Source organism: Lolium rigidum, chromosome 5 (assembly GCF_022539505.1).
Source record: "Lolium rigidum isolate FL_2022 chromosome 5, APGP_CSIRO_Lrig_0.1, whole genome shotgun sequence".
Lineage (NCBI taxonomy): Eukaryota > Viridiplantae > Streptophyta > Magnoliopsida > Poales > Poaceae > Lolium > Lolium rigidum.
The window spans coordinates 151,046,166-151,056,975 of NC_061512.1; the positions used below are offsets into that span (position 1 = coordinate 151,046,166).

The window sequence follows — 10,810 nt, forward strand, 5'->3', positions numbered from 1 at the left end:
TGCCTGGCCTTAAGGACGACATCCTTCTTGCTGAGAGGGAGCCCGGTGATCTTGGTAGGATCGCCGGGGCCATACATCTCGCACATCTTGTGGGCGCGGCGCTTAAGAGGAAGCACCCGGCGCGAGATGAAGGTGCGGATGATGTCATCAGAGCAGATGTTGGTGTCCTTCATCTGTTGTTTCATGAAGCGTATAATCCGTTTTGTCTCATTGTGAGACTCCTTCGGATTGTAGCCCCAATTAGTCTTGGTGGGCGGCGCCGGATCAAAAGGAGGCAAATCAATGAGATCTGCGGCGCCGTTGTTCCTAACATAGAAGAAGGTCCCTTGCCATAGCCGGCATGACTCGAGACCGGAAAACTTAAAGAAGGGGCTCCCCTGGCGAGAGCCAATGATGCAAGACCCGCATTGTACGGGGGGTTTGGGTTTAGGAATGTCTAAGCCCTGAACGGAATTAATCCGAAGGGCGAAGAATCGAGCAAACGTCTCACGAGTGGGACGAATGCCGATATAAGCCTCCATGAAGGTGACGTAGCAGGAGAGATAGAAAATGGCGTTGCCGGGAAGGTGGTGAGGTTGGAGTTTGTAAAAGTCAAGGAAACTCCGGAAAAAAGAGGAAACAGGGAGGCCGAAGCCGCGCTCAAAATGAGCAAGGAAGACGACGCGTTCACCGGGGTTAGGCACCGGTTCGATCTCGTCGCCGGGAAGCCGGCAGGTTACTCCTTCCGGAATCCTCCGGGACTGGTATAGCCAGTCAATCTCATATTTACTAACGCTGGAGCCCATCCAGGCTCCGCGAGTGATCTCGGAAGAATCAGCGCCGGAAGCTTGGCTAGAGCTACCGGCATCTTACTCTTGGCCGCCATCAGATTCCATCTGGGCTAGATCTGCGCTAACCCCGTCGGAGGCGCGATCTTCCGGGTTACTGGAGGAAGAGGTGGAAAGGTATTGTTCGGAAGACATTTGGATTTGAGAAATCCCACTATCTACTCGGAAAAACAAGTTCCCCAAGAACTACCCCCGCGAGAAGATCTACGAAAGAGAGAAAAAACAAAGAAAAAGAAAAAGTAAATACGCTTCCAACTCAAGATCTGAACAGCAAGCAAAAGAGGAGTAAACACGAATAAGGCCTAACCTGGGGCGGCGGAGTCGCAGAGGAAGGAGTTCACCGGTGGTTGGGCGAGCTTGCTGTAGGCAAGGAAGTCCGGCGACGGTGAGGCGGAGAAGAGCTTGAAGGAGCGCCAATGTCGCAGCCGAGAGAAAGGCGCCACAGAAATTCGTCCCGTGGTGAAATCCGGCGACGTCCGGCGGCGCACTGGCGAAGATTTGCTGGGCGGCGGAACTCGAGCAAGCGAACGGAGTGGCGGAGGCGTACGAGCAAGGAGCAGTAGTGCGCGAGGAACTGGAGAGTGCGAAGAAGAAGAAGGAGAAGGGGCGGTTTGACCTTATAAAGGAAAAGAGGTGGACTGGAAAACCGCTGAACCGTAGCGGTTCAGCCCGTGGGCCGCGACGGTTCGCCCCGCGTATCGCCACGTGGCGCGGCAATACACGCGCGATAGCGAAGAGCCACAGGGAGGCGCACACGGATCCAAAGAAGTAGTTGGGATCCACTGTGGAGCAGTTAATGCGCGCGCGGAAGCCGAACGGAAGTGACCCCTGACACTGGCGCGTCAGTCACAGTGCGCATGTCTCTGACAGGCGCGGGACCCGATATATTCTCGACTTCGCCGAGGAAGTATTAAATGAACGAGATCCCGGAAGATAAGCAGCCGGAGAACGCCTTGCAAAGAAAGAGGGCATGAGTCCAGGCAAAGATGCCGGAGCCAAGCAGAGCGCCGGATAAATTAAACCGGTATACAAGAACATGGGAACCTGGCATGGTTTGTTGGATAGGATCCGCCAGACTATACCAGCTTCGGGGACTAATGTTGGGGGGATGACCCCCGGTATGCCAAAGGCATGCCAAACCGGATGGTCTTATCCGTCAAGATACCGGTTTAATATTTATACCGGAACTCAAAGATAGGAATTTGGCTAAGTAAGCTAAGCCGGTATCCCCAAAGAGGGGTATACCGGGACCAGATAGAAAGGATGCCGGAGACCGGAAGAAAGAACACGTCGGCAGGACCAGTCAAAGATTCTCTCCTGAGCTAGCAGACAAGGATGAGCTAAGCAAAGTGGCTTTAAACGAAGGCCTGAAGATAAAGAGGAGGATGACGGCCAAAGAAGCCGGAGGACGTCAGCCTCCTTGTTTAAAGAAGACCCCGGCGTCATCTATGATTAAAGTAGCTTTGTAAAGTATCTTTGTAAAAGTAGTTTGTCTAATCAACGATCCCATTAGGGTTTCTTGTCCTGTAAGCCACCCTCTCCCCTATATAAGGAGAGGGGGAAGCATCTTTCATACGCGCGGAACAATAGCAGAAGATAGAGAGAGAACCTTGTAAGCTCAAACCTGTAACCTGTGGAGATCAATGAAGATAGTGATCTAGAGCGAGTTCTTCCTTGTGTCTTTCTTCTCCAACCTCTGGCCTTGGCCAAGTTCTTGAGGAAACCATCCGGAAGTTCATCCCATCTAGTCATAAACCCTCCCCCGAATCCTCTAGCGTCCATTCGGCCCCTAGATAAGCCATCCTATGGCATCTGTTTGTTCACCACGACGACAGACGTGTATTCTCTAGGTGATTTTTCACAATAGCCAGTACCGTCAAGTTATGTATCCTGCAGGTAACAAGGATTAAATCATTAGTGCTATCTGATTAATGAAAATGCATAAAGCATTATATTCAGTGATCACCAAGAATGCAGTACATTATCACTAAAGGTTCAAAATCATGAACGAAAACCTATGATTAGTTTTATACAGACATAAAACTATGTAATAAACAAAAATCACACTCGCAGATAAAGTACTGATGACAGAACAACATAATTAGCCCCTCTTCGGTGTGTCCATGTCTTGCTATTGTTGTTTTTGTTAATCCTACACCTTCGATAAAATTAAATCAACACACAAAATATGACTTGACCCAGACCTAGGAGACAACACACATGATAGGAATTGACCCAGCTGATGGAATAATCACTTTCATGCCTAAACCCTGCCAATCTGGGCACCTCATGGAAGCGGAGAGTGCTTCCAGTTCCTATCCCTCTGCATGGTTGCTACGAAGTGTGCAACTAGGGAAAGTGGTGACTTACGTACCTTACAAAAAAAATGCAACCAAAGACGTGTTCATCCAAAAGTCTAACAAGCCAGCATTCAACAATTCTGTAGCATAATTTAATTGTCATGGCTAGCAAATTTGGATAACACACATAAATAAATGTAATATCTACTAATGAAAGGCAAAAGGTGAAATTTCAAATTGTGGCAAAGTACGAAAATTGGAGTGGCATAGGCATAACCTATGACATAAATAAAATAAAATGTGATGAGCTATCCATCGGTTACAAGCTGCACGAATTTTATATGTGATGAGCTATTCTAACTTCAGAAAAAAAACAATCATAAAACAGTAGTGCGTCGTGGAATATTGAACTCTTCCTAGATTGTATAGCAGATTAAGAGCACCAAATGCATAATCTTCTAGCTGTTTGCTGAGGTAATGAGGTCGAATAAATACCTTTTGGTTCTCATTTCAATGTGTTGGCATAGTAACTCATTATACAATAATAAAACATTATATGCGACTTACAGATGCTGATTGGCAGCAATTTAAAATATAGTGATTATGTTTCCGCAAAGTAAAATCAAGTAAGATTGGCTTGTGCAGTACTGTCCTAATGTAATGGTACAACTGTGGTTGCAGTTTCCAACTAAAGGGCACCTGGTTTGCAATACATCTTGCTAGAGCATAAAATTTTATGTGGTGACAAAAAGTTAAGAAGAATACCTCCTCCTCATAATCATTCCGTTCACGGACATATGCAGCTAAATGCATAATGAATGTGTCAACCAGAGCCCTATCCTTTGTCCAGCCGAACTCTACTTCAGGAATATATTACAGTACACATGTTTCCCTACTGCCTTGACAAAATAGTAACATAACTATGTATTAAGGATTTAGGCTTTGTTATTCTTCTACAGATCAAATACATAGGCATATTATAAATGGAAACAGAGGATTGGGATCGCCAAATTCAAGTTAATTCGCATGTAAATAAAGAAGTATGATCAAATATTTTTCATCAGAAGTCTTTCAATGCCAACATAATAACCGACATTAAAATTGTTAACATTTATTACAGAACCACGCAAATACATTAGCAGGCCAAAGCCTAAGGGGCAAAATAACATTCCGAGATAGAATCAAACTGGGAAGGACTTGGGTATGCCCAAGTTCTGAAACTACAACTAAAAGTAAGAAATTTGCACCTTTATTTGGTATTCCGGATACCGACTGACTGCTTGAAGGACACGTGGTGTTATACCTCTTGCAATCCTGTGCACCGCTCTAACCATTCCAAAGTGTGCAAAGCCAAAGAATTATTTCCTGACACCACCTTCAATTGTACTGTAGCACCAGTAGCAACAGTCAATATTTCTTTGATGATATGAGTGCCTCAAATAAAATCAGGAGAGGATTTGGTGCATTCATCACATAGAATTGCATGGGCAGGCTTTAAAATCTCTAAGAGTAAGCAAGGTAGAAATTGAGAAATATACCAAGCAATTATGTTCCTTTAACAGGTTCTTCATACGCGCCGCGTCCTCTCTCTTCCCCTTGGCCTTGGGCGGCGCTTCGTCGGTGCCCGCGAACTCGAGGAGCAGCCGCTGGGCGACGGGCGCGGCGTCAGCGGGGAGGAGCGGCGGGGCGGTGGCGGCCGCGGCGGCGAGGAAAGGCGCGGGCGAGCGGCGCGGAGGCGGGGTCCGCGATGTCAACCGCAGCGAGGAGCACGCCCGAGAGGGCGGAGGAGAGGACGGGGGAGGGCGGCGCAGAGGCGAGGAGCGGGAGGAGCTTCGAGAGGAAGGGCGCGGGGCGGCAGCGCGAGCCAAGCCGGGGGCGGCGGCGGCCGACAATGAAGAGCAGTGAGAAAAAGAGATGGACGGGAAGTTGAGAGGTGGGAGAAAGAAGGGGAATTTTGGGCGTGTTTGGATAGCAGCCAAAGCCGGCCCTACCAAAATATTGGCTCACCCTTAAATTTTGGTAGTCGTTTGGATGGTTGCCAAGGAATTGGCTCGCCCAGCCAGCCAGCCCCGCTCCCGTATATTTCTCGCCAACGAGCGGGCGATTCCAGGGCGCTCAGAAGCTCCGCCAAAAAATTGGCAAGGCGACTTGTCCTCTGTGATTAGGTGGGTCTCACATATTGTTTCCTTTTTTATTGCTATCTGGTGCATGCAGGTTGGTGATTTGATCAGTTTACATGGTAATTGAATGAGTGGCTCCACACAATTAGGGATTGGGATTCGGTGACATTAAAACAGCATAGCACGCTGTGCCATGACCTCCCATCCACCCTACACTTTTCATCTAACGGCTGCAATCAAACGATCAGCCAAGAGGTGTAGGGTGGATAGGAGGTCATGGCACAGCGTACCATGCTGTTTTGATGTCACCGAATCCCTGTCCCACAATTAGCGAGCGCATGCACCAGAGACACCGCCCAAAGTTTTGATATTTTCGTCCTTTAACTGCATCCTAATATCGATCTACTTAACTTGTGAAATTTACAGAGTTACGGAAGATAACTACTTATCAAATCAGTTAGTTGCAAACCAATCATTAACCCATTCTGTCAAGTTACTGGACATGGCATGGCTACAATCCAAACAAAAACAGCTCCCCAAAACTTTGGCCATGCCCTTGCATTGGTCATGCCAAAATTTTGGTGGGGCTAATTGGGGCACAAACCAAACACACCCTTTATTTTTTGCCCCTCTTTAGTCTTTATTTGGTACCTCTATGATTTGTCCTCAATTACTTTGCAATAGATTTTACTTGGCGCTTTAACAATTTGCCCTTTCTGAATTTTTATTTTATTTGAACATCAGGCTAAGAACCCAGGACCAATATACCCCGACCTAAATTTTCTTGTAATTCGTCCTCCTTAGCTCAGCCATGGCGGCGCCGCCAATGTCAGAACTTGTCTCAGGCCCTCCGGCCATTGTGGAGCTGCGCTTTGGCGACACCGACGACATGCAGTGCAACTCCTCCACGCGACGCGACGCGACACGACAACACATCCGTAACAAGAACTTGTGTAGGAAGAGCACACTGCCGCCGCCACCCTCCCGCGTGGCGCCGCCTTCCCCAACCTTCGCGAGCTCATCCGCGGCTGCGCGCGATAGAACAGAAGGTGGTCAGGAGGAGAGTAGGGAGTCACGCTGGAGCAGAGCGGGGAAAAGATCTGGGCCGAGCAGCACGATGTTTGGGGAAGAAACGCCGGTTCCACGCGGGCGGCGCTGCTCGATTTAGGAGCTTGGGACGGGAAGGCATGGATGGTGGATGGAGTAGAGCGGGACCGCGTCGGAGGAGGGGGAGAAGGCGGACGATCTGGAAAGTGGAGGGGAGGGTAGCGAGTGGTGTAGTTGGCCGGCGACGGGGGTCGTGTGGCACAACTCCGGCGCCATGGAAGAAAGCAGTTGTGCAGGGCGCATAAAGTATTTCCTGAGGGTCAAATACCATGTATAAATAGTTAGTCGAGTACTTATTTAATTTTTATAACGTATAAGAATTCTACAACTGCTCGCGTCCTACTGAGATCAACCATGTATAACGTTCTTCAAAGCAATGTAGTTGTATTATGACAATGATATCATGTTATTGTGTTCCGTATTATCATGCTATAGCACATTATAATATTCCTGATTTGATTTGAATTTGAATTTTCATATTGAGCTCAAATTATATATGTGCATTGAAAAATGAAATTTGAAAACCCGTGGCAACGCACGGGCATTTCTACTAGTTTACCTTAACAAAGGAGAAGGGACAACCAAGGGAGAGATCCATACCTCTTTGGTCAACCCTTTTTTATCCACACCGCCGAGTGATGCCTTCGATTCGCCACCGCCGGTCTGACACGTAAAGAATCCCTAGTAAAAGCTAGAACGCCCAAAACTAAGCAGTCTATACTAGACCGACGCAGGAAGGCATCCAAGGTAGGAATGTAAATGGTATGAATAATTTTCGCTTGGAATCCGCATACATATCCGTTTTTCAGGATATGGTATGCATTTTTAGAAATCCTCCAGATATGGATGTGGATAGTGGTCAAACGGATATCCGACGGATATGGTCGCGGATATGAAATTGATACTATCCGACGGATACAGATTATCCGCCTTTTTACGGATTATTCGAGATCCACAAATAGGATAATCCAATAAAATTATCCTAACCCTAAATATTTAGACAATATAGTTAGTTCATCGGCTAAACTATGTATGATATTAGCACATAATTTGTTTTGTTGTACGAACAAGTGCGTACATTTAGCTATAGTCTATAAGTACAAACATATTTTACATAAAAAGCCTATCTTTTATGTGCATATTTACTTAATAATTTGCTTCCAACGCGAGTCCGGTCTGAATCCGCCGTAATCTGATATAATCCGCATTGAATCCAAATATTAGGAATATCCGATCCGACATCCCTACCCGGAGGTAGTGGTACGGCTGCAGCGGCTACCCTATGTTTTCGTCTTGTGTCTCTGCATACTGCATACTCGCCTTCAGTTATGTCCATGTTTCTATCGATGGTCTTACAGAAAGTGTTCACCGAGTCAGTCTTGTGTCACATACTCCACAGTTGCATGGTTCGTTGTCTATCAGGCGAAATGTTATAGTACTACTATTACTTAGGGTAGGGCTAGTGCATTACACCGGCTCGACCAGAAACAACATTTATTTCAATTATCTAAATCAATATGAATTCAGCGAAAGTTTTTCAACACAAAATGCACATCCAGCAAAATGGACTGTATCTCCAGGGAGTACTAGACTAGAAAGTGGTCAAGGAAGGAAGAAACAGATGGCAGGTTTGTCTGAAACATTGCTCAAGGGCACACTCTGTGAGCACAAAATATTACCATCATCAAGTGCGTATACAAATACGCATGCTCTGATCGTGGTTAAAGGGAGCTCATGTTTGCCATGGTTTCACACCCTCCTTATGCTCTTCCCGTACTCTTTCCTGATCTCCCACAGCTGCTCTCCGACTTCCTTCATGGTGGGACGGTCCTCCCGCGTGGGAGCGGCACACTGGAAAGCCAAACTGAGAAGCTTCTCCAGCACCTCCTCGTCCACGCGATCCTCCAGCAACGGGTCCAATATTTCTCTCATGTTGCCTTCGTTGAATTTCTTGAAAGTCTGTGGAACATACAAAGTTGAATACACTTTGTCTTCTCATGGTAGAAACTAGAAACACACACACAAACAAATGAAAGTTGAACTTGTTTTCTCATTGCAAGTGACTCTACTAAGAGATTCTGTTGATATGCTATTACATGTAAAGTTTTAAAATGAGCACGAAACTGAGAACAGATAAGTTTAGGTCAAAAACAGCATTACTTCTCAAACTTATATAGAAGAAACACACCTTTGACCATTATTTTTCAACTGATGTTACAAACATTATGGAAAAATATAATGATATGTAGTACTTTTATGATAAAAGAAACTAGTAATAGCGTTTCCACACGACAAGTCTAAGTATATATGTCTATGTTACTAGTCAAACGTTTTAAGGTTGGCCTACACGCATCTAAATAGACATCCTAAAGTAGAATGGCGAAAGACCTCAGAGTACTAGCAAACCACGCTTTCACATAGGTAGAACTGTGTGCCATGAACAGAAGACGAAAAAAAAAGCAATAAAAACGTACCCATCTGATAGTGATCCTCTCTTCAGCTGCCCGCTTCAGCTCTACAGGCCGACGACCAGAAATAATTTCTACAAGAAGTATGCCAAAGGAGAAGACATCGCTTTTAGGAGTCAGCTGGTATGTTCTCAGGTACTCAGGGTCCAGGTAGCCAGCAGTTCCCTTCACTTTCGTCGAGATGTGTGTCTTCTCTGTATCATTAGGGCCACTTCTAGCAAATCCAAAGTCAGACACCTTGGCTCGGTAGCTGTCTGTCAGAAGTATGTTTGATGACTTCACATCGCGATGGATTATTGTCTTCTCTGTTCACAGTTTACATAATTCTCAATCCCTTTAACATTATTTCCAAATACATAATTTCTCAAAATAAGTTATCAAAATTGGCATAGCTAATAACAAATAATATTCAGGTACTTAACACAATTTAATCATAAAAAAACACAATTTAATCATATTATTTATCGAGCTAAGTATTTTGCATTTAACATAGTAAACCTGCAGAACATCAATATTCAGAGAAGATGCTTACCTGCATACAGATGGAGGTAAGTGAGTGCGTGAGCAACATCAATCGCAATTTCTAGGCGCTGATTAAAGTCCAGAGTTCTGCCGTGTTGGCCTGCAGAATGAATAAATACATATAAACTCTGAAGCTAAAACCAACAGGCAAGGGCAGGCAATGCTATTTACCGTCCAAGTGTTCTCTCAAAGTTCCATTCGGAACATATTCTGTGATAATAATACGCTCATTTCCTTTATCAGTATAACCCAATAGTCTCACCAAATTTCGATGGTCAATCTTAGCAAGCAATTCTACTTCATTGCTGAACTCATCTCTAGGACCTGCAAACTGATCCTGCAAAAATAGTAGAACCCATTATGCACCACTAGCAGAAAATCGAAGAACTTAATTGACAGTTGCCGCATAAAAAGGTGCTCCCAGGAACTGTACTACTTTCATCCAACCGAAACTCTTAAATATCAAAACATAATGAAAAATCAACAACCAAAAGAGCTTGATGGAGTATCAATAATAACACCCAAAGATAAAATAATAATCGGCATAACACTACCTTTTTAGCTCTCTTGACTGCAACAACCACTCCATCTGACAGTACAGCCCTGTATACAGTCCCAAATCCTCCTTCACCCAACTTAAACGAATGTGAGAAATTCTGAGTCGCCCTGAGAATCTGCTGGACGGTTAAGTCAACAGATCCTGCTCGAGCTATCTGTGGAGATGGCGCGAATCTTGACGGGCTTGGAGGTATTCGATGTGGAGTTGGTGGGATCTTCTCAGATGATGTGCTTACCTCAAAGGATGAAAGAGAGTCAACTGTGAAGAAACATGAAATTGTTCAGACATGATTCTGAGAAATATTAGCAGTGGGTCACAATTGTAATGAACTGCAGAAAACGGTGATAATGCAGACCATTTAACAGTCATAGGCAGAACTGAGACAGTTCACGCAATATGAAAGTATTAAAATAATTTTTTTAAAGGAAAGTATTCAAATACTTGCCAGAGTGGTTCTGCTTTGGTTTTTCTAGGAAACACTTACTCCATATTAACATACCCCAATGCTTATTTACTTCCATATAAGATACGTAGATAGACACAAATTAATGTGGTCAACCCACACAAAAGTATAGGCCATTAACTCTTTCACTTTCTGTTTGCAATGAGACGAAAAAACCTCTAAATGGAGCACACAAGATGGGAAACCATGACGATTGACAAGAGAAACATAACTAAAGCTAATTAAGCTTGACAAAGGTATTACATTGTAAGATCTTAACAGAAGTCATGCAGTCACACCCTCATAAGTTCACACGGTGGGTTAGGAAATGGTATAGCTTACCTACTATGGCAATGGACATAGTAGTGGGGAGTAGCTAAGCTGGTACGTAGCAGGTAGATTACAAATTTACAAATGCATACAACATTGAATCAACTTCATTGGTGTATTCAGTTCTGATCCCAG

The 10,810-nt window shown here is 44.9% G+C and overlaps 1 protein-coding gene across 1 annotated transcript; it reads right to left on the reverse strand.

Moving 5' to 3' along the window:
- Positions 1-7,793: 7,793 nt before the first annotated feature.
- LOC124656539 (calmodulin-binding receptor-like cytoplasmic kinase 3) lies at positions 7,794-10,183 on the reverse strand (the record flags this gene model as incomplete). Its single annotated transcript, XM_047195261.1, has 5 exons — positions 7,794-8,313; positions 8,829-9,127; positions 9,355-9,444; positions 9,516-9,681; positions 9,899-10,183. Coding segments are annotated over 5 exons (1,050 nt in total), but the record flags the coding sequence as incomplete, so codon positions are not given.
- Positions 10,184-10,810: the final 627 nt, after the last annotated feature.